This window comes from Colobus angolensis, unplaced genomic scaffold (assembly GCF_000951035.1).
Source record: "Colobus angolensis palliatus isolate OR3802 unplaced genomic scaffold, Cang.pa_1.0 Scaffold97, whole genome shotgun sequence".
In the NCBI taxonomy this organism is placed as follows: Eukaryota; Metazoa; Chordata; class Mammalia; order Primates; family Cercopithecidae; genus Colobus; species Colobus angolensis.
This window is the reverse complement of record NW_012123709.1, coordinates 7,448,878-7,473,426: the sequence shown is the minus strand read 5'-3', so window position 1 is coordinate 7,473,426 and position 24,549 is coordinate 7,448,878. Positions and strand designations below refer to the sequence as shown.

Below are 24,549 nucleotides of genomic sequence, written 5' to 3'. Positions count from 1 at the left end.
TGAGGCCACAAGTTCAATATCTTGCTTTCTTGTGCACACTTTCTTGCCATGCGATGCCTTCTGCCATGTTATGATGCAGCAAGAAGGCCCTTAACAGGTGCACCCCCTTGATCTTGGACTTCCCAGCCTCCTGAACCATGAGCCAAATAAACCTCTATATTTTATAAATTACCTAGTCTTTGATATTCTGTTGTAGCAGCACAAAACAGACTAAGATACCCAATGATCTGTCAGTCTGGAGGGTAGCTGCATGGATGGCAATGGTAAGACATGAGGTTTAAAAGGTAGGTGGTTGTAATGGGGAAAACCTAAATGCCAAGTTGAAAATTTAGTATTGATTCAGTGTGTAGAGAACTGCAAAACTTTTTAACAGAAGAGAGACTGATGGGTTGATACCCACCCATGGGTTCTATGCTCAGGTTAGAATAATGAGTTTATAAATTATTGGCTGGGCACGGTGGCTCAAGCCTGTAATCCCAGCACTTTGGGAGGCCGAGACGGGCGGATCACGAGGTCAGGAGATCGAGACCATCCTGGCTAACACGGTGAAACCCCGTCTCTACTAAAAAATACAAAAAACTAGCCGGGCGACGTGGCAGACGCCTGTAGTCCCAGCTACTCGGGAGGCTGAGGCAGGAGAATGGCATAAACCCGGGAGGCGGAGCTTGCAGTGAGCTGAGATCCGGCCACTGCACTCCAGCCTGGGTGGCAGAGCGAGACTCTGTCTCAAAAAAAAAAAAAAAAAAAATTATTAGGGTGTTGGTAAAAGGGAATGGAAGAGATACATTTCAAAGAAATTACAGAGGTGGAATTCATAGGACTGTATTAGGCCATTCTTGCATTGCTATAAATAAATACCTGAGACTTGATAATTTATTAAGAAAAGAGGTTTAATTGGCTTACAGTTCTGCGGGCTTTATAGGAAGCATAGTGCTGGTATCTACTAAACTTCCGGTGAAGCCTCAGGGAGCTTCCAATCATGGCAGAAGGCAAAGATGCAATAGGCATGTCACATGGTGAAAGCAGGAAGAAGAGAGAGAAGAGTGGAGAGGCTGGAGGTGCCATACCTTTTTTTTTTTTTTTTTTTTTTTTGAGATAAGGTCTCGCTCTGTCACCCAGGCTGGAGTGCAGTGGTGCAATCTCAGCTCACTGCAGCCTCGACCTCCCAGGCTCAAGCAATGCTCCCATCTCAGCCTTTCAAGTAGCTGGGACTAAAGGCATGCCAGTGAATCTACCATCCTGGGGTCTGGAGAGTGGTAGCCCCCTCCCCACAGCTTCACTAGGCAGTACCCCAGGAGGGACTCTGCATGGAGCCTCCAACCCCATATTTCCCCTCTGTATTGCCCTAGTAGAGGTATTCTGTGGGGCTCCACCCCTGCAGCAGGATTCTGCCTGGGGACCCAGGCTTTTTCATACATCCTCTGAAATCTAGGTGGAGGCTGACAAGTGTTCTCCACTGTTGCATTTTGCATACCTATAGGCTTAACACTACATGGAAGCTGCCAAGAGTTATGGCTTGTGTTCTCCAAAGTGGCAGCCTGAGCTATAGCTGGGCCCATTTGAGCCACAGATAGAGTTGGAGCAGCCAGGATATATGGGGGGCAATGTCATGAGGCTGCCCTGGGCCTGGCCCACAAATTAATTCTTCCCTCCCAAGCCTCTGGGCCTGTGATGGGCGGGGCTGCCGTGAAGGTCTCTGAAATGCCTTTGAGGCCTTTTCCTCACTGTCTTGGATATTAGTGCTTGGCTCCTTTTTAGTCATGCACATATCTCTAGTAAGTAGTTGCTCTACCTGCCACTTGATTTCCTCTTCTGAAAAAGCTTCTTTCTCTGCCACATGTCCAGGTGCAAATTTTCCAAACTTCTACACTCTGCTCTTGTTTAAATAAATCTCCAACGTTAAGTCATTTCTTTATTCTCACATCTGAACATAGATTGTTAGAAGCAGCCATGCCACTTCTTGAACACTTTGCTGCTTAGAAGTTTCCTCCACCAGGATACCCTAGGTCATCACTCTCAAGTTCAAACTTCCACCAATCCCTAAGGCACGAACAGAATGCAGCCAAGTTCTTTGCTAATGCATAATATGCATGATCTTTGCTCCAATTCCAAATAAGTTCCTCATTTCCATCTGAGACCTCAGCAGCTTGGACTTCACTGTCAGCGTTTTGGTCACAACCATTTAACTAGTCTTCAAGAAGTTCAAACTTTCTGTCATTTTCTTCTGAGCACTTCAAACACTTTCAGTCTCTGCTGCCTACTCAGTTCTGAAGCTGCTTCCACATACTCAGGTATCTTTATAGCAATACCCCACTCTTTGGTACAAATTTTCAGTATGAGGCCATTCTTGCATTGCTATAAAAAAAAAAAAAACCTGAAACTGGGTGATTTATTAATAAAAGAAGTTTAATTGGCTCATGGTTCTGCAGGCTTTACAGGAAGCATGGTGCTAGCATCTGCTTGGCTTCTGATGAAGCCTCCAGGAGCTTTCAATTATGGCAGAAGGTGAAGGGGAAATAGGCACATCATATGGTGAAAGCAGGCGTAGGGCAAGGAGGAAGTGCCGCACACTTTTAAATGGCCAGATCTCTGAAGGGGTGGCCTGCCCCTCCACACCTGTGGGCGTTTCTCGTTAGGTGGAACGAGAGACTTGAGAAAAGAAATGAGACACAGAGACAAAGTATAGAGAAAGAAAAAGTGGGCCCAGGGGACCGGCGCTCAGCATACAGAGGACCCGTGCCAGCACTGGTCTCTGAGTTCCCTTAGTATTTATTGATAATTATCTTTACCATCTTAGAAAAAGGGAAGTAGCAGGATAATAGGATCATCGTAGGGAGGAGGTCAGCAGTAAGACATATGAATAAAGATCTCTGTGACATAAGTTTAAGGAAAAGTGCTGTGCGTAGATATGCATATGCAAACATAAACCTTTTTAGTGCATAAAGAGAGCAGCATTGCGCTAGCAAGTCCCACCTTTTGCCCTAGGGCGGTTTTCTCCTTTCTCAGTAAACAGAACTTACAATCGGGTTTTACACAGAGATGTTCCATTTCCCATAGAGGGGCAGGAGACAGATGCTTTTCCCTATCTCAACTGCCAAGAGGCCACCTTTCCTCTTATACTAGTCCTCCTCAGCACAGACCCTTCACGGATGTCAGGCTGGGGGACGATTAGGTCTTTCCCTTCCCACGAGGCCATATTTCAGACTATCACATGGGGAGAAACTTTGGACAATACCTAGCTTTCCTAGGCAGAGGTCCCTGCGACCTTTGGCAGTGTACATGTCCTTGGGTACTTGAGATTAAGAGAATGGTGATGACTTTTCACAAGCATGCTGCCTTCAGGCACTTGTTTAACAAAGCTCACCCTGCACAGCCCAAAATCCGTTAAACCTTGAGTCACTACAGCACATGTATGTTGCAAGGACAAGGTTGGGGGTAGGGTCACAGATTAACAGCATCTCAAATACAGAACAAAATGGAGTCTCTGATGTCTACTTCTTTCTATATAGACACAGTAACAGTCTGATCTCTCTTTCTTTTCCCCACAATCTCTGAAGAACTCACTATCGTGAAGACGGCACCAAGCCGTGAGGCATCTGCCCCCACAATTCAAACACCTCCCACGGGGCCCCACCTCCAGCATGGGGATGACAGTTCAACATGAGATTTGGGCAGGGACAAATATCCAAACTGTATCAAGGACTGAATGGTGGTGATGATGGCTGAGCCTAGGTATGTTGAGAGAAAAGGAACAGAGGTACAGAGGTCACATTGAAGCTTAGAGATTTGAGGGTAGAGAGAAAGAAATAAAGATGTCAGAAGAAGCAAAATGATTTGAGATGGAAAGTAATAAGCTTGGCTTGGGTCACATTGTATTGATTTTTCTGTGTACGATACCCATATAGAGATACCCTTAACTGAATTTATAGGATAGAAATCCGTCAATCAACAGATTAGAACTAAGTAGATTTGCAGTCCATCGGTAGTTCAAATGCTTCACAGTAGGTTGCCACAGGCAAAGGCATGAAAAAAAATATGGAGAGTATGAAAAAGAAAAATGAGAATATTTCTGAATACTTAGGAGGAGGAATAGTGGCTCAATCACAACAGAATGTACGGAGGAGTTTGGGCTAGAGAATGGAGTATCCTGGGTTCAAATTTGGCTCTATCATTTGCTAGTTGTGTGAATTTAAGCAAGTTAGTCAAAATACCTTACCTCAGTGCTTTTTTATGTGTAAAACAGAGATGATAATAATGTATGCCTCACAGAGTTGCGGGGCTTAAATGAAATAATCCCTGGAAAACTCTGATTAGCTCAGTGCTGGAAACCTTATAAACTTGTAGTTATGATAGTTGTTGTTCATGACCTTTATGAGAGTGGTAGGGCATTTGAAATGGGAAAACTGTAACAAATAGATTTCTTTGGGATCTCAAAGCCCTTTATAAGTCCTTCTGTCTAAAAGGTGATTCCAAAGGACTTTCTGGATACTTTTGTGACCTCTGCTCAGCAATGAAAGATCGAAGTGATATAAGGAATCGTGGCAGATGATGGGAGCATTCATGGTGGGTGGTGGTAGACGATGGTGGGTGGTAGGGGTGTTCATGGTGGGTAATGGTGAGTGGTAGTGGGAGCTGTGATACTGGGTGATGAATGGTGATAATGCTAGTGATAGTGGAATATGATAGTTGGTCAGTGGCTATAGTGAGTTGTAGGGTGATTGAGGTGGGTGGTGGTTAGTGAAGGTAGACATGGTGATGGTGGTGGGTAATGATGGTGATGATGGGATATGATGGTTGGGTGGTGCATGGTCATACAGGATTATAAGGGTGAGTGGTGAATGATGGTGAGTGATGATGCAGGTGGCGAGGATTGTGGTGAGGATGATAACAGCTAACACTTACTGAGCGTTTACCATGTGCCAGGCACTGTTCCAAACACTTTTACATATATTAACATAAATTATACAACAATCCAATGAGGGAAGCATCTTAGTCTGTTCAGGCTGCCGTAACAAAATACCATAGACAAGGTAGCTTATAAACAACATAAATTTGTTTCTTACGCTTCTGAAAGCTGGGAAGTCCAGGACCAAGGTGCTGGCAGATTCAGTGTCTGGTGAGGTTTCTGGTTCATAGATGGTGCCTTCTCACTATGTTCTCACATGGTGGAAGAGGCAAGGCAGCTCTCTGGGGCCTCTTTTATAATGGCACAAATCCCATTCATGAGGGTGCTGCCCATATGACTTAATCACCCACCAAAGGCTCTACTGCCTAATATTGTCACCTTGACAGTTAGGATTTCAACATGAATTTTGGGGGGTCGGGGGACACAAATATTCAGACCACAACAAGTGGATACAATTATCTTCATCTTATAGATGAAGACCCTGAAGCTTAGATTAAATACCTTGCCCAGAGTCTCATAGGTAATGGAAAGTAAAGCCAGAAATTGAATCAAGCAGTTTGATTACAGAGGCCAAACTTTATGAACTGTTGTACACTGTTGTCTTCCTGTCTTCCTAATGAACAAGGAAAAACAACATTTTCTCCTTTGAGCTTGTCAAAAATTGTCGTATTATTTAATCACTGTTTGGTGCTAATTTTAAAAATTTTAAGCCAAATCAAAACTTTTAGTATATCAAAATAATGGAATGAGAAAACTCTTTCTAACATTATTTTACTATTATTTCTTAATGTTTGTAGTAAATCTTCTTAAATATTTGTCTTTAAGAAAATGTTTTAAGGCATGTAATTTGCTTCTCTTTATTTTTATTAGCTGTTGAGAATTTTGGGGTTGTGTTTAACTCTGAAAGTAATGAAGTCAATAAACTTCTATTTTCCTGGCAGTTGCGAACACTGTAGCCAGGCTAAGCAGAGATGTGTTTAGGTGTCTGTGATTAATCCCTTCCTATTGTAGATTCTGAGAAGGAAAAGATTTCCTATCCAAAAGAAAAGGGAAAAGTTATTCTGTGTTTTCTTAGCGTCCTTGGAGAGTTACAGTGATATCTTCCCCAGACTACCAACTTAGTTTAAGGAGCATAATGTCTCCTAGTTTTGCTGAATCTGCTTTCCTGGGTAGATTTATTATCAGCGGGCATAACTTGGGCATCCATCATGTGACATGTGAAGAGTCTATCAGGGGCTATGAAATGTGATGCTCTAGAAGTCATGCCCAGAAGTCACTTCCTGCAACTCAAAGCAAGAAGCAGAGAAAACCCAAGTACAGTGGTCAGAAACATGTGTGGAATCATTACTAAAAACCTTATAATCAACCACACCTACCTACATAGTGACACATGGGACTGTTGGCATGCCAAAATGATGGTGTTTGTTGGAATCTGGTAGAATTAGTCAAGGGATGCATAAGGAAGAAGGCAAGTGTTGAATAACATCTTGAAATAAATGGATATAGTTTAACAGAGTCCTATGGGGGAGCCTATGGATAGACTGTTGTGCTGGGAGACATACATCTTTTCGGGTTGAGAGTACAAAGTGTCATCTCAGCTTTGAAGGGTATATAAGGTGTAGACACTTAAGAATCATCTGGTTTATTTCTGCCCTTGTGTTCATGTTTTTAGAGTCAGAAAGGGCATGTTAACCATTCTTCAGTGTGATTGGTACTAGACTAGGCATGGTTAAGGCTAAATGTGTGAGACATAGTTTTGTTCTCAAATTTATAAAGCAGTTGAAAAGATTCAGCAAACTCTTGAAAAATTAACCAGTGGCAAAAGATTTAAATAACAGTTTAAGACAAATAGGAACAACATCGCAATGTTGTACTCAGGAGACACATCATGCTAGAGTGATAAGAAGGTAGAATATAAGGTACATTTGAGATATGGCTAGTTGCAGTTAGATTCTTAACACCTATGTTATACCTTTGTACTAACTATAAGGTATCTTAGTCCATTTATACTGCAGTAACAAAATACCTGAGACTGGATAATTTATAAAGACAGAAATTTATTTCTCACAGCTCTGAAGACTGGGAAGTTCAAGAACAAGGCACCAGTAAAGATTGATGTCTGGTAGGGCTGCTCTCTGCTTCCAAGATAGTACCATGTTGCTGCATCCTCTGGAGAGGAGGAACACTGTGTACTCACATGGCAGAATCAGTTGAAGGGCAAGAGAATATCCCTTCAATTTTAAACCCTTGTATAAGTGTACTAATCCCACTCATGTGGGCAGAGATCCTTATAACTTAACCACCTCCCAAAGTCCACACTTCTTTTTTTCTTTTTTTAATTATGCTTTAAGTTCTAGGGTACATGTGCACAACATGCAGGTTTGTTACATATGTATACATGTGCCGTGTTGATGTGCTGCACCCGTCAACTCGTCATTTACATTAGGTATTTCTCCTAATGCTATCCCTCACCTCCCCCACCCCACAACAGGCCCTGGTGTGTGATGTTTCCCATCCTGTGTCCAAGTGTTCTCATTATTCAGTTCCCACCTATGAGTGAGAACGTGCGGTGTTTGGTTTTCTGTCCTTGTGATAGTTTGCTCAGAATGATGGTTTGCAGCTGCATCCATGTCCCTACAAAGGACATGAACTCATCCTTTTTCATGGCTGCATAGTATTCCATGGTGTATATGTGCCACATTTTCTTAATCCAGTCTATCATTGATGGACATTTGGGTTGGTTCCAAGTCTTTGCTATTGTGAATAGTGTAGCAATAAACACATGTGCATGTGTCTTTATAGCAGCATGATTTATAATCCTTTGGGTATATCCCCAGTAATGGGATTGTTGGGTCAAATGGTATTTCTGGTTCTAGATCCTTGAGGAATTGCCACACTGTTTTCCACAATGGTTTAACTAGTTTACAGTCCCACAAACAATGTAAAATTGTTCCTATTTCTCCACGTCCTCTCCAGCACCTGTTGTTTCCTGACTTTTTAATGATCATCATTCTAACTGGTGTGAGAGGTATCTCATTGTGATTTTAATTTACATTTCTCTGATGACCAGTGATGATGAGCATTTTTTCATGTGTCTGTTGGCTGCATAAATGTCTTCTTTTGAGAAGTGTCTGTTCACATCCTTTGCTCACCCAAAGGCCACACTTCTTAATACTGTTTAATGTGGTTTGGATATTGTCTCCTCTGAATCTCATGTTGAATTGTCATCCCTAGTGTTGGAGGTGGGGCCTGGTAGGAGGTGTTTGGATCACGGGGGCAGATGCCTCTTGGCTTGGTGCTGTCCTCACACTAGTGAGTTCTCATAAGCTCTGGTTGCTTAAGTGTGTGGTACCTTCCTCCCACTCTTTCTCTCCTTCTCTGTATGTGAGACACCTGCTCCCACTTCACCTTCTGCCATGAGTAAAAGCTTCCCGAGGCCTCACCAGAAACCAAGCGGTTGCTGGTACCATGTTTCCTGTACAGCCAGCAGAAACAATGAGCCAATTAAACCTCTTTTCTTTTTCTTTTTTTTTTTTCCTTTTGAGACGGAGTCTCGCTCTGTCGCCCAGGCTGAAGTGCAGTGGTGTGATCTCAGCTCACTGGAAGCTCCACCTCCCGGGTTCACACCATTCTCCTGCCTCAGCCTCCTGAGTAGCTGGGACTGCAGGTGCCCGCCACCATGCCCAGCTAATGTTTTGTATTTTTAGTAAAGACGGGGCTTCACCATGTTAACCAGGATGGTCTCGATCTCCTGACCTCGTGATCCACCCGCCTCAGCCTCCCAAAGTGCTGGGATTAAACGCATAAGCCACCACGCCCAGCCTAAACCTCTTTTCTTTATAAATTACTCAGTCTCAGGTATTTCTTTATGGCAATGCAAGAATGGCATAACATTCTGTTGCATTAGGGATGAAGTGTCAACATAAATTTTGGAGGGGGCACCATCATTCAAGCCATGGTATAAAGCTTGTACAATCTTGCATACCCCCCCTTCTTCATTATCCCACTGGATTTCCTGGAATCTTTACACCTGAGAACAGGAAAGAAAATCTACTGGACAGGTAAAGGGCTTATAGTGACAGAGGCAAGAAAGTGTGCCTCCATCTGTAAAAATTCAAAGTGAAACAGTATCAAAGTCCAGAAATAAGTAGACAGTCAAAACACTACCAGTAATAGAAAATAAATTCCTCAAATAAAGAAGCCAATGGGAAACCTAGGTCCAGAGCACCAAAATGAGGAAAGCTGGCTGGGGTGAAAGGATGTCAACTACATTCTTTTCACCCTGAGCGAATTTCTCAGCGGCTTGCCTCTAAGGCCCCTGTGGGATTCCAGTGGTAGTGGTAACTGAGTATCTTGGCAGTGGACTCAAAAGTCCAGAACCTTGTCAATTTAAAAAATAAAATTAAAAAAAAAGTCCAGAACCTACTTAATATATGTATGTGGGTCTCATCAACCATTTCATAGATAAGAGTAGTAAACGAAGCCTGATACTTCAGTAAAACTATGGAATTAAGCTGAATGAAACAAAAAAAAATCTGCTTCATCAACATTATTCATACAGAATGGCAGTATTATGACCCTTGTGCTCATCAAAGGCTGATTTTCATCATCTTGTTGAGAATGCCTGTATTTTGTCAAAGCACACCTCAATTCTGACTCCAGGTTTCTATTGCATTCAAGTTTTATTTGGCATATTGCATGAAAAACCCACATAGACCCAAACTCTAGACATGTGGGCAAAATTTTAGCACAATTCTGTGATTAAATACTGGTCTTCAGAATATCTGGGCTACTACTGCGCCATCCACCCTGGCATGATTTCATGCAGTCCCTTGGCTTTGAATTGCATGTATACACTGATGATCCCCAAATGTATTTTGCCAGCTTTATCCTCTTCCCTGAGCCCCAGACTTGTATATCCTGGTTATCTACTTGGTATTTCTACTTGGAGGTCTCATATGCATCTTACATTTTGTACATCTTAAAGCTGAGTATGTAATTACCACCCAAAACCTGTCCTTCCGTGAGGATTCTCCATCTCCTTAACTAGCTCCACCAACTTTTCAGATACTCAGACTAAGTCTAGAGAGCATCCTTAAATCAACTTTTTTCCTTATTCCCACATTCAGTCCATCAGCAAGTTCTGTTGATTCAGCATCTAAAAGATATCAGAACTCTATCTTCTCTCCATCTCCACTGGCCACTTCCTACTCCAAGTTGTTATTATCTTATACCTGGGCCACTCTAAGTTGCATAGAAACTGAATTCCCTCCTTCTACTCTCTTATATCAGCCTGCATTTGCTACATAATAACTTCATAATCTCAAAGGCATAAAATAATAAGCATTTATTTCTTACATATCTGCAAGGTGGTGGGAAAGCTCTGCTGCAGGTCCACAGGTCTGCTGGGGTAGTTCTGTTCCACTAGTCTCATTCTGGGGTTCAGGCTTGACTGTCCTTGTCACTACTTGTCTGCTGTCTCTAGATCAGTTACTAGCGTGTAGTGTGGACTCAATGGATAGTTGAATTCATTAGTAAATGGGCAAACAATTCCTGGTTTGCTCTCTGTGCTATCACAGTGGTTCATAGACACATCTCCAGTTAATCCCTTCCCAGGCTGGAAGGCCCTAAAAAGAAGATGGTATGTCCTTACTATTTGGACATGCCATACTTACTTCATACAAGTTGCCTGGCACCCTATCAAAGATGGCATTTAGCAAAAAGAGGTGTTGGATCCTGGCCATTATCCTGCCCCTCTGATTCTCTAAATTAATTAAATGAGTGTGAGTACATTCATTCATGCTGGAGCCCTGTGTTCTCTCTTACTGAGGTGGGACTTGATTGAGAATATGTTTCTTTTCTTTAGGACTAATTGAAATCTGAGGTAGTAGATGATGCAGGCTCTTGTAAACAGAGGCTGATAATTGCGTGGGATAATGCAACAATGGGTAGCCACCTTTGGTTTTCCATCCAGTCATTTCAAGTCTCTACGTTGAGTCTCAATGAAGTCTATTGACTTATTGAAAAAATATATTCTTTGAATGCCTGTGATATGCCAGATGTTAGCAAGACCCTTGAGCACACAGTGTTAGATAATTCAGACACAGGGTTCTGTTCTTATGGCATGTACAGTCTTACAGGGAAAGCAGGCACAAAGGAAGAGGACAGGATGTTTGAGAGGAATGGGTCCTCTGGGGTTCCCATGTTTAAGCTCCTCCTGAAGGATGAAATGGAGTTACCTAAGTTGAGGGTTTACATCAGAAGAATGGGAAGAAGAACAGCGTTCCAGACAATGAAACTTTAAAACAGAAACTAGAATTAGAACAGAGAGAGTGAGAAAAGTGATAGGCTGAAGACTAAATAATTGTATCCCTGCTAACTGTCCCTATGGTGAGTATGAGTGTTTTACCAGGGTAAAAGGGGGAGAATCATTTCCATTTCCATCCAACTGTTGAGAAGTATCGAAAAGAAAATAGTAACATGAAGACAGGGTTGAAACCTTTGAAGAAAGGCACTGTGAACATTCATGCTGTTATTAAGCTCATTATTCATATTAGAACTCAAGCAAAAAGCATTGTTGCAAGCCCTTGAGCAAAACTGATTTACCTCAAGTCTCTCTCTTCCCTCTTGAAAAATGCCCTCTAGGTCAGTATCTAGCTTTACCACATTGGATTTGTTAGCAGTCAAGCTTGCTGAGCTACAGGTAATTGGGAAGAGACTGTCTCTCCTTCCTAATCATGCCATCCTCTCTGCCTTGGGAAGCCTTTGGAAATTCTTTTGGTTGGTCCCGTGTCTAATTAGCAGCAATGGTTACACTTCAGCTCCTTCCTCTTAGAGTGTGCTCTGCATTCTCCACAGATGTCCACAATCCAGTAGTCAAGGGCTGGCTTCCTGGGTCACTTGCAGGAACAGACCCAATTAGTTCAGTTCTGAAGGCCTGAGACTCGAATAAAATAAGGCTAATTGGGCAAATGAATTTCAATCGAAAGCTCAATGTAGAACTCACAGTCTGATTTTTCAACTTCTGCGTATTGTGGTTTTAATTCCCACCAACTTCATGATACCAATCACTGTGGGGAAAGCTAAGTTGAATTCAACATGCTGGTAAAATCGGTGACTGACCTGCAAGCATTTCCACCAGGTAACTGAAAGAATCTGAGTATGGTATTTAAATAAGCTTGATTAACAGAGTTGGGTTTTTTCCTCCATTTTTTATATTTAAAATGTCAGTGTTTTAGCTTTATTATTCTTGTAGTGAGAAATTACAACTGAGAGGGCTGATGTATGTGCTACCTGATAAGTACTGGAGGCCAAAACCATTCGAAGCTAGTGAACTGTGAGATACATCTATGTCTGAAACCACTGGCTTTTAACAATGTAGATTCTCCTGGTGCTTTTCTGTAAGTGTCCTTCCTGTGAGTAGACTATATTAGGTATAAATGGTAGGCCCAACTGGTAGGCGAGCATGGGCACAGCACTCGGCATCATACCCTTTTCTGAGGTCTTCTACAAACTGTAGTGTCTCTCAAGCTCTCTTTGGTTTCTCTTTTTCCAGAATGTGTTGATTCTTTCCACCATCCCATTATTATGATAATTTTACCCTTTTAGTATCTCCTGAGAATTTTCTTCACATGGATTCTGGTTTAATAAAAACCGATTGTTTTTGGATGTGTGATACATTGGCTAGAACTCGAAGACAAAGTTCTTTACACAAATTTTAGACTCTTGAAGGATCGAGCTGTAAAACCATGAATGGAAGCTGATTAGCTGTTTAAATTCAGTTTAATAACATTTTTTCTGGATGGAGCTACACAATTCTAAAACTTAGAGTGGTACGTGCTTACAATGTTGGATTTTGCCCACAGTGCAAAAGCTTGAGTGATAAAAGAGGATGTCAGCAAGCCAAGCTCTAGGACAGGACTACACCTGTGGTCTGAGGTAGACTCTCCAGGGCTGTGAGACACATTCAGTATGTTCAAGATTGAGTTTAGTGTGAGAGGTGAGCCTGAGTTACTTTCAAGCATTCAGACAGCAAGCTCAGCTGCCACCCCACCCCATCCCCATTCCTCTGAGCATAATGGGAAAGATCCCTGCATCTGAGTTAGACTAACAGAGTCACTCTAAAACCAGATAGAGCATGCATATCTGAACAGGGGAAAGACCCAGTGAGATTGTGCAGTGTGCGTACTCACACAGTGATGAGCTAAAAAGCTGGAACAAGAAGTTAGATTTTTCTGGGTTCTCATTCAGATGCTCTGCCAGGGTGTGGTGGCTCATGCCTGTAATCCCAGCACTTTGGGAGGCCAAGGCAGGAGGATTCCTTGAGTCCAGGAGTTTGAGACCAGCCTAGGCAACATGGTGAAACCCGGTTTTCACAAAAAAATACAACAACAGCAATTAGCCAGTTGTGGTAGCATGTGCCTGTAGTCTCAGCTACTCAAGAGGCTCAGGTGGGAGGATCATTTGAACCCTAGAGGGTGAGGCTGCACTGAGCTGAGATCACGCCACTGCACTCCAGCCTGGGTGACACAGCCAGACCCTAGACCCTGTCTCTTAAAAAAAATGCTTTACTCCCAACACTTCTAAGTTGATTCATAAAATGTTTTATTAAATAGAACTTAAACTGCTAAGATGGTTTCAAAATATGTCTATAAATTCTTTGATACTCTTCCCTCCAAAATACAGAGTCTAATTCTCCCTTTACATGTGAGCTGGACTTATGACTCACTTCTAATGAATAGGATATAACAGAGTGACAATAAGTGACCAGGTTGTTAAAGGCAGCTTGGCTTCTGCTCTGCTGTCCTTCCGGATAATTTGCTCTGTGGGAAGCCAGCTGCCACATCATGAGAACACTCAAGCAGCCTTGTGGAGAGGTCAACATGGTAAGAAACTGAGGCCTCCACCCAACACCCAGTGTGCAACTGAGGCCTCCACGCAACATCCAGTATGCAACTGAGGCCTCTTGCCAACAGCTGTGTGAGTGAACGTGGAAGCTCCAGTCCCAGACAGGCTTTCAGAAGACAGCAGCTGCCACCTCATGGGAGATCGCAAGGCAGGACCACCTAGCTTAGCCACTTCAAAATCCCTGGCCTGTACAAATACTGCGAGATAACATTTATTGTTCTAGCCTGCCAATATTTGAGGTAATTTTTTGCACAAGAATAAATAATACAATAGCGTATCACATTATAACCTCTGTTATCTCTCAGTTCTCCAAGAAATACCCTGTGATTCTGTAGAAAAGTTTTTCTTCAAGCTTGCAATACATAACATCAGCAAGTCTTGCCTTTGAGTACTGGGTTCAGGGATAAATTCTCAGACACAAATGAGGTACCTCTTATCATTCCGTAGAGAAGTTTTTCTTTAGGCTTTAGCTAATACAACATGAAAAAAGTCTCGCCCTTGAGTCTTGGCTCAGAAATGAATTCTCAGATACAAATTAGGATTTCATCTGAGACAGAGGTATATTTTTTTATTGAGAATAAAATATTTGACAAAGGGCTAATATCCAGAATCTACAAAGAACTTAAACAAATTTACAAGAAAAAATCAACCCCATCAAAAAGCGGGCAAAGGATATGAACAGACACTTCTCAAAAGAAGACATTTATGCAGCCAACAGACACATGAGCAAACTATCGCAAGGACAGAAAACCAAACACTGCATGTTCTCACTCATAGGTGGGAATTAACAATGAGAACACTTGGACACAGGATGGGGAACATCACACACCAGGGTCTGTCGTGGGGTGGGGGGCTGGGGAAGGGATAACATTAGGAGAAATACCTAATGTAAAGGACGAGTTAGTGGGTGCAGCACACCAACATGGCACAGACATACATATGTAACAAACCTGTACATTGTGCACAGGTACCCTAGAACTTAAAGTATAATTAAAAAAAAAAAAAAAAAGAATGGCTATCCTTAATCACTTTATCAGGAAATGAGACGCTTTCTTCGTTATCTGGTTCATCCAAAAACAAATGCCACAGAATACAATTCTCCAACCTCTGCCTTCCCACAGAGCGAGTTTAGGAATAACCAATAAAACTTTACCAAGCAGATTCTTCATCTGGATACGTGATTCCAGAAATGACCTGAAGACTATCCATACAAACCTGGTTGTCCTAGGGTAGGTATTAGACTCTGTGAGAGTATGAGGGTAACACAATCAGAAGCTGATATGTCACTTCCCCAAACGTTAATTGAAGCACACCAGCTGAGTAGCCATCTTACCTCCTTTCGAGGAAGGAAGCAGATTTGCATATGCCCTCGCTGAGGTAATACAGATGTCAAGTTCTTCTGTTCGCTAAGTCACTTGTGAATGAATCAGTATTCCAGGGTAGACTCAGTAGTTCATTAACTGCCCTCTGAGGACCTAAATATATGGAAATAATCTCTACAGTACAAACTCCTGAGCTGAAGAGTAAAAACCTGTTCTGTGATGGTTGATCTTAATACTTTAAATGAACAGATCCTGACCCAATTTATCAAAGCCACCTTTTTCTCCATCAGTGTCAACTCCTGGTCTTAAGAGTAGATGAGGCTGGTTCGAGTGCAGTGAGTGGGGTTTATAACTAACTGACCACAATCAGTTACAGATGTCTTAGTTCCTTCTCCACTCCCACTGCCCACTGGACTGACCTAAACCAAAAAAAGAGTAGGTGATAAGCTGAACAAAATACTGTTCTCCCAGCCTCATCAACTAGAAATCAATTCTGGGGTTGTGCTTTCCATTGAGAAGGAAACAGTGCCTTTCTCCCTTAGGTGAAAGTGTGGAAGAAAATGCCAGCGTTGTGGTCAAGCTGCTCATCAGACGCCCAGAGTGCTTCGGCCCGGCGCTGCGGGGTGAGGGGGGAAACGGACTGTTGGCGGCCATGCAGGGTGCCATTAAGATCTCTGAGAACCCCACGCTTGACCTCCCCTCTCAAGGATACAAAAGAGAAGTGTAAGTGAAAGGAGATGCCTTCCGGCACGGATACAATTGGTGAGCTCTCAGATATTGTTGGCATATGGATGATTTAGGAGGTAATAGAGAAAGCACATGTTCTTCACAGTTACAGCTAAAACATTTATACTTCATCAAGCACAGGGTTGTCTTGACTCTCTCAGTAAGCGTAGTGATCAGCATCACCTTCACCCCTTCCATTTTCTCTGCTCTGCTCAGCGCAGCTGGAAATCACAAAGTGGGCAAACTCTTAGCCTCCCTGTAGCATCACCATGGGGTAGTAGGCAAAGGCCTGAACCAAGGTTCTACTCCTTGTCTAACTTCAGCATGTTTCCTTCAGTATTTTGTCCCATAGTGTCTCATCCCATACCTCATTTGTAAAAACAGATCGTGCCTCCACTTCTTCTTCTGAAAACATGAGAACTAATTAAGAAAGTGTTTTGATTTGACTTCTTAAAAAAAAAATGCAAGCTGCAGAATGTGGAAAGAGCACTATAATGTTATTTAAATGTTAAGGATATAGTTGGTAGATTGTCTGATTGTCTTACTTTCCCTTTATCAAGTCTCATGTTCATGTCCTTTTCTTCATCACAGCCTTTAGATGAGACCCTGAAATCTAGACAGTGGGTATAACCCAGCAGAAACTCTTTAGATGGTTGACTTTTTTCTTTGTCATCAGACCTGGGAGAGCTGGAAAGGACCCTACACATATGCTTTCCCCACTTCCTCAAGCAACATGAGAAAAAAACTGAGACCCAAGGTCATATAGCTTATTAGCAACAGAGCCAAGACAGGGACTGAGCCCTCCTGACTCCTGGTCCAGCGTGCTCTCCCTGGATCTTCCCCTCACAGGAAGAAAAAGGGGTTGAAAGGTTGGTAGGAGTTATGGTCTGTGATCAGCTCATGTTGGTACTCATGCCTTAAGATTCATGGGATCCTGTGAATGTCATGGACAAATATTTGGGTTCCTTGAGCTTAATGAATGAAACCACTTTGTAGATTTCTAGAGGAAGATGAGGTTCCAAGGGAAAGGAGAGCAGAGTGCTTCCATATCAATCTACTTGTGTCTCCCAGTATGGCAGTGCCTGCCAGCCTTCCTCACACCTCCCCTCTGTTGGTTCTCTCAGCAGCACGGAGGCCGATGAAGAGGAAGAAGAAATCGTGCATATGGGCAATGCAATTATGTCATTTTATTCGGCCCTTATAGATCTACTGGGCCGCTGTGCTCCTGAAATGCACGTAAGTGATAGAGCTTCCAGAGAACAGCTTTGAGAAACCTGCGCCAAGAACACTGTAGATTTCCTGAACCTCATTTCTTCCTCCGTCTCTGGCATTTGCTAACATGCCTTTTTCTAGGTCCCTTTTAGCTAATTTCAAAAGTAGTTTCCACCTCTGATACCTGACTCTGCTGCTTTCTAGGGAGGGACTCCAGGGCAGATCCCTGTCTTGTGTGATTTCTCTGTGGTACTAGTTGAGCATGTCCTCTGCACAGTTTGTTTCAAAAGCCTCCCAGAATCGTGTTTTGATGTACCTCAATTTGGTCAAAATGGGAGCAGCTTGATTCTGGATCATGGCCACAGAACTCTCCATGTGGAAGATCCCTTCCCTGACGACTGTGGCGTTAGGCCCCAGGAAGGCAGACTTCCTGTGGTTGGTGTTTGACTGTTTCCCCCAGAGGTAGAGCTTTGCAGACATCACAAAAGGGTGGTTCTGTTTTATGAGATGTCTTCTCAGACTTCTGGTTTTGAACTAAAAAGTGTGTTCTTTTCCTTCCTTTTTTCACCTCTGCTGAGGGCTGAAAGAAGAAGCCTTATTTCATATAAGGTCTGACATCATAAGAGAGGAAATAGCTGCTTTTCCTATGAAAAGCAACTCTAAATCTTGATAAGGGAGGCTGATCTGAATTCCTAGGATTCCAATTCCTGCTATGATAAAGGAGCCTTACCCACATAGGCCTGTTTCTCCATTTTTGTGCCTTTAAGCAAATGCAGGAAACTTGAAAGGGAGCCCAGAAAACACTCGAGTGTTCTACAGTCTTGGCGGGGGTGGGGAGGGTCAGGAACCCCTGTGTGTTCATACTCTAGCTTTCCTGATCACCTCTCATCACGTCAGAAAGCACATTATAGTTTGCTTCTTCTCAAGAAGGCGGCATGGGATAGCTCACCAGAGCCCCATCTGGGTGCCCCATTCTTCCTTCCTTACTGCCTGTCTGCTCCAACACCTTACACACACACACATGCACATACGCATGCATACATCCCTTCTCAGGACCTTCTCAGGACCCCTCCTGTGGGTCCTGCCCCGTCAATGGTGAGGGAAGGATGCCATCATCGCCAGCCTCCTCTTCTCTGCCCTTGGGGATGGAGGTGGCACCAGGGTGGGTGGGCAGGCCTTCTGCTTTCCCTGGTGGCACCAAGCATCGTATCTCAGCATACCATCCAGCCCACCTGGGGACTGTCTGACCCTGAGCTATGACATTCAGTTCCCAGCTGAACGCCTGCTACACCCAGCCAGAGACTGCATGTGCAGGGGGATATGCATGCACACCCTTGTGCGTGCTGGTTGGTTCATCAGTGTCAGGGTGGATCAGGCTATTCATGCCCGGATAACGCCCCTGAGCTCCTCAAGTTCTCTCTGACATTCTCTACACCCTTTTTGACCACTCGTCATCCCCAGCATTAATCAAACTCTTAGAAATTCAAATTCATAACCCATTTCTACGTTTAACAGAATTCTAGAGTCTGGCATTGTGGCCACGCTGTCCACACTTCTGTCGTGGCCACCAAGAGCTTCCGGCAGTGCAGTCACACTGAGAAGCCACCAGCAGGCCGTGTACTTATTCCTGGGACCTGATACCACAACCTCATGGCCACTTTAATAACAGCAAAGGAATCTAGCAACCTCTTCAGTCAGTTATTTCCTCAGTAGCACCTCTTCTGGAAAATCAAGAGACCACTCTCCTCTTTCCCTGTGGCCACAAGTGTCTGTAGCAATTAGGGAAACATGGAAATGGACCCCTGCCCTGAAGCCATTTTACTACCAGAGGTTTAGAGGTGGGGTGGAGCGAGGTGTGGGAACCTCACTTATCTCATGTCATTCTCCACCCTCTCTTCCAGCTCATCCAGACAGGAAAGGGGGAAGCCATCCGGATCAGGTCCATACTGCGCTCCCTGGTCCCCACAGAAGACCTGGTTGGGATCATCAGCATCCCCTTGAAACTGCCCTCCCTTAACAAAGGTAAGGGGAGTGACTGCAGGCTGAAGCAGCAGTCTCCCAGCAGCCACTGGCTCGGGGCAGGACTCTGTCCCCAGCACAATGGCCCCCGGCCCTGACTCGCAGGGCAGGCTGCACAGGGCAAGTGTCTTGCTCTTTTCCTGTGGTGAGTTTTCTCCTCTAGGCTCTAGCCAGCTGCCCTCTTGTCTTCTCCAGAAGCAATCTCAAAACCATGAATCAAGTCCTGACTCCTAGCATTTGCCCATTTCCATGGTATAAACTTTCTCACCATGGCCAATTCCAAGCCACCAATGTGATGTCACTGAACACAGAGCTGGGAAGAGAATGGACATGGCACATTAGATTGTATTCCCAACACACAAATGCAATTGATGCAAAAAACCTCAAGAGTAGAGTTCATAGTGAAATAATTCGGAAGTAATGACTTCAGTCTGCTCTCTCCTCTGTGTCAAGACAGTGTCCCTGTGTCCCACAGGTACAGACAGACCTCGCTGTCCTCCTGTGAGCACGCCAACCCTGTGAGGGAGGCTGACGGAATGGGACAAGCAAAAGCTCTCCCCACGGCCTCCCTTCTCCTTCTCCTCTGGCTCCCCCAGCTTGTGTAGGCAGTTGGGGCACAGACAGACAGGCCCCCACACAGACTCTCCAGCTACAGTCGCACGCCTCATGGCTGAGGATCATAAACTGTTTCCCCCAATGCTACCTGTGACATTTGACATCAGTCAGTCTTATCTTTGCAAAACTTAACACTCTCCCCGAAGTGTTGTTTCTCTGAGTCACCCCACCCATTATCCAGGCTCATGGAGGAATTGAAAACGTATGATTCGAACCGTTGTCATGTTTCCCAAACTGATATTCCACAGAAGGTTTCTGTGGGAGATACTAATAGGTGTACATATTAATAAGCAGGCTGGAGTCAAATAAGTTTAGGAAATGCTGTGGAACACATCACATGGTATAAGCACAGTAAAACAATAATGTCTGAGAAAACTTAAGATAAAGCAAATTAGATCTGAACTCAGTGTTTCCCAAACACAGAACACCAACTAACATCCCACCACACCAGGCATGTGTGAGAGGAAGTCAGTCTCAGCCTTTCAGGCCCAGCTCCGCCTGGTACACGGGGCAGGAGAGGCCGCAGCCTACAGTCTGGAAGGCCCCTTCTCTCTGGCTCTGGAGCCTGACGCTGATTCCTGGGCAGGACGAGGGTCCGGGGTGGCTCAGACTTAATCTCTGTGCCTCTCAGGGTTCCTTATGAAGTCCCATACCTTTCCAGTACAGTGTTTAAATATGCTGTGGCTATAGCATGTTCGTTTGGGGGTCCTCTTTCCTAGTTTTTAGTATAAACAAAACAGGAAGAGGAAGATTGTTTTCTGTCCTCACTCGAAATCCTGTCTTTACTCTCCAGCTCAACCAGCTTTTATTTTCTTCATAGTATTTCCCCACTTCACCTTCGAACCTCTTAATTAAGGTTAGAATTCTTGGATGACCTGATCTACATTTCACCTAAATCAGACGATTATTTCCAAATATTGCAACAAGATACCCTCGAAGTTTGTTCTATTTATGATGTAATAACTACAGACATGACATATTAAACTTAATCTGCCTTCATTAATGTTTTCTCCCTCGCTTACTTATGTTTCAAATCAACAAAGCAATAAATCAAGCCCCAATCCTAGCATTTGCCCATTTCTGTAGCGTAAGCATTCTCACCATGGCCAATTTCAAGCTACCAATGTAATGTCACTGAACACAGAGTTGGGAAGAGAATGGACATGGCACACCATGAGATCTTATTTCCAACACACAAATACAATTGATGCAGAAAACCTCAAGAGTATAGTTCACCGTGAAATAATTAGGAAGTAAGGAGTTCTAGTATTTGTTACCTTTTTTAAATATCTACTTAATTGTAAATTCTAATTTTTAATAATGAGCATGTTTAACAACTGGCTGGAATTTTAAACTGGCTTTTCAACGAAGTACAAGCTGCCTTCAGCACAGCGCTGTACGGGCTGAGTATTCCTTTTTCCTGAATGCGTGGGACTAGAAGTGCGTTGGATTTTTTTGGATTTTGGAATATTTGCACTATACTTACCAGTTGCATATCTCAAATCTGAAAATCCACAATCCTCTGAGAAGCATCTCCATTGAGCATAATGTTGGTGCCCAAAAATTTCAGATATTGGTACGTTTCAGGTTTCAGATTTTTGGATTGGAGATACTCAATCTGTATTTTTCCAAACTTCCTGTCGCTTATAAGGAGAACAAGCTGTAGACAGACAAGCTCTGTGTTACCTTTTGAGACTCTGGAGATAGAAAAAGGGAAATTACATTTTCTATGTGTCTTTCAGATGGGTCGGTCAGTGAACCAGATATGGCGGCCAACTTCTGCCCTGACCACAAGGCACCTATGGTGCTGTTCTTGGACCGTGTGTATGGCATTAAGGATCAAACTTTTCTGCTCCACTTGCTGGAGGTTGGATTTTTACCTGACCTGAGAGCTTCTGCCTCTCTAGATACAGTAAGTTGCAAAAATAACAAAAATTATTGTTCCCATCATTGTAAAATTAGTAATGTTGGACTTAGAAGCAAATATTTTCTGTTTACTCACCAATTACATTTTAATAGCTTACTTTAATGGGTGAGAAAATAGAGGTACCATGAAATGGAAGGTGGTAATTTATTGAGTCAGAGACTTAGATATAGGTAAATTTGACCCCAAATCCAACTCCCTCAATTGCAGTTTTTTTAACCGTGACAGTAAGTTGTAAGGGGTTATCCTGTGCATTTTAGAATATTTAGCAACATCCCTGGCCTCTGCCCACTAGGTATCAGTGGCACCCCAGTTCACCCCGAATCCCTGCCAAAATCAATTTCAGGTATCACCAGATGTCCCCTGGGGGGACAAAATCACCCTCTGGTGAGACCACGTCTCCATTGCCTTTGAAAAAGGCTGTCTGGCAACATTATAGGCTGACATTATTCTTCCTACTCTCACTTCGTAGTTTCATATACTGACCACCAGGATGGATAGGTCTGAAGTGAGGGGCATGACAAAGGTCAGTACATGAGGACAAAGGCAAATATAAGTTTGGAAATCAAGGGTGAGATAGATAAGGTAGTTCACCATCAACAAACATCAAGAGAGGAGGCCCCTAGAGTTACAAAACCCAGATACAGGATGCCACAAGTCAGAACTAAGCAGAAAAAGGTACACCAGGAGTCCTAGGTCCAAGGAGAAAAGACAAACTAGATCAGTGTAAGTCTAAAAATCATCTTGCCAGTTTAGGGTTGTTTTTGGTTAGAAGATTTCTCAAAGGCTCCACCTGGTGTCCAACAGAGATAGAAATCTGAGCTCTGTGATGGGTTGTCAGCGGCAAATACCTTAACTTGGATGGATTCCACCTGCATGAGTTATCCAGAAATGGAAATAATACAAGCCCCAACCTGAATGGGAGCTGCATTCCCACGTGTGATATGGAGATGATAAATGGTATATATGACAGTATTAGAGTATACGATCCCTAATACTGAATAACCCAGTCTAACCCAACGTTTTGATATAATAAAACAGTGAATAATTGTTTATTCATAATGAATAATTATGAATAATTATTTTTGAATAACTAAAACAGTGCTTCTGCCACTGCTGTTGTTTTGAACTTTTCTATAAATTATTTGATTTTAAAAATAATTTTCTTAACTCATGGGATCTCCCCAGGCTTCCTGATCAGATAATTTAATGATAAACAGCAAATGCTATTCTGGTATCTGGTGTTCAATCACGTGTTTGTCCAAACAGCATCTACAACAAAAAGGTGTTATATTCAGTTCATTAACACATAGATATTCATGCATTCTCTTTCGAAAACGTATAATCTCCTGAAATCAAAGCTCTGTCCTTTCTCATTTTAACTCTGTATATTAAAGTGATAAATGTGGAAGATTAGCTGTTTCTCCCAGCATGATTACTGAAGTTTCTAGGAGACAAACTTGATAATTTAGATAATTTATAGGAACAACGAGAAATGTATATCATTCAAAGAAAATGGTTTTTCAAATCAAAAGTTGTACAAAGTGTGTTACAGATAGAATGACTGCAGTAATCACAGGAAATGGTACTGCTTCATCTCTGTGGCTCTACAGGTTTCTTTTGAAGTTCTACAACTTTCAAAGATGGTGGTAAAGTGCACTTTGGTTATTTAGTGTCACTAAATGGGTTTTCCTTGTATTCAACTCGTCCATCTAAATGTACATAAAAGAACATCATGAGCAAGAGTTCTGTCAAGAGTTGTGTAGAAGGACCCAAGTTTCTGTTCCTTTTCCACGTTGCCCATGCAGAGTTAGGTTCCCTTTAGTGGGGTCTACTCTCATGCCAGTATTGATTGTGAAGTGCTCACAGTGCTCACCAATTAACTGAAAGGAGTCAGAGTTCCACTTTCTCTTTCACAAAACTGGTGAATTTGAGAAACTGCTTGGCCTATAACTATTCACTAATCTTACAGTCGTAAGATAACAGTGTGTGAGTCCCTGGTAGGTGAGAAAAGAGCGAAAACCAGAATAATAATGTAGTATCCTGGCAACTACACTTTGCAAGCATCAAAATGTTGGGTGAGACTGGTCATCAGCTGATTTTAATGAGTTCAAAATTATTTTGAAGGGAACAGATATTTATAGGATCATTTGGGAAGACTTAGAGCCAGCTAGCCTTTGTTATTATTTTTTCTGATTTTTTTTTTTTGTTTTCTTTTAACTTGATTTTTTTGTCATTGAAAATGCAAAAAGAAAAATAGAACTACTAATAAGGTAGAAAGTTGTTCACTGCCTTGCTGTGCAATGTGGACATATATAAGCTCCCACAGCTTGCTACGTGGGAACTCAGTGCAGAGCCAGCTTTGCCCTGTTCCTCAGGGTGATTAACCTGTGTCCCAATCTTCTTTCCCTAGGTTTCGCTGAGCACCACAGAGGCTGCGCTTGCACTAAATAGGTATATATGTTCTGCTGTGCTCCCGCTCCTCACAAGGTGTGCCCCTCTCTTTGCCGGAACAGAACACTGCACCTCTCTGATTGATTCCACACTGCAGACGATATACAGGCTTTCCAAGGGACGTTCCCTCACCAAAGCACAAAGGGATACTATAGAAGAATGTTTGCTTGCCATTTGCAAGTAAGTACGCATCCTATACTGTTACTCCCGTGTATGCATCCAGGTCAACTGCATTTTACTTTGTAATCTAAAAACTGGGGGTCTAGGCTAGGGAAGCTTCCAGCCCTTGTCATACACCAGCCCTCCCCCAGACATCTCGTAAGATGTGCTCGGCTCCCCTATTTGCCACAGGCAAAATCTTTGCCTTTGGGGAAGGGAGAGGGCGCAGCTCAGGCTTTACCCGCTGCGGTTGATGGACCAGAAGACCATTTCAAGCCTAAAGTGTTCAGATTAAGGGCTGTCTT

The 24,549-nt window shown here is 43.0% G+C and overlaps 1 protein-coding gene across 1 annotated transcript in view; it reads left to right on the top strand.

Annotated features, from left to right (window-relative positions):
• RYR3 (ryanodine receptor 3) overlaps positions 1 to 24,549 on the top strand; it is a 400,958-nt gene that overhangs the window by 232,558 nt on the left and 143,851 nt on the right. Inside the window, exons 43-47 of the mRNA XM_011932727.1 lie at positions 15,678 to 15,858; positions 16,986 to 17,097; positions 18,975 to 19,095; positions 21,450 to 21,619; positions 24,045 to 24,265. Coding sequence (XP_011788117.1) covers positions 15,678 to 15,858; positions 16,986 to 17,097; positions 18,975 to 19,095; positions 21,450 to 21,619; positions 24,045 to 24,265 — 805 coding nt within the window. The remainder of the gene's footprint in view (positions 1 to 15,677; positions 15,859 to 16,985; positions 17,098 to 18,974; positions 19,096 to 21,449; positions 21,620 to 24,044; positions 24,266 to 24,549) is intronic.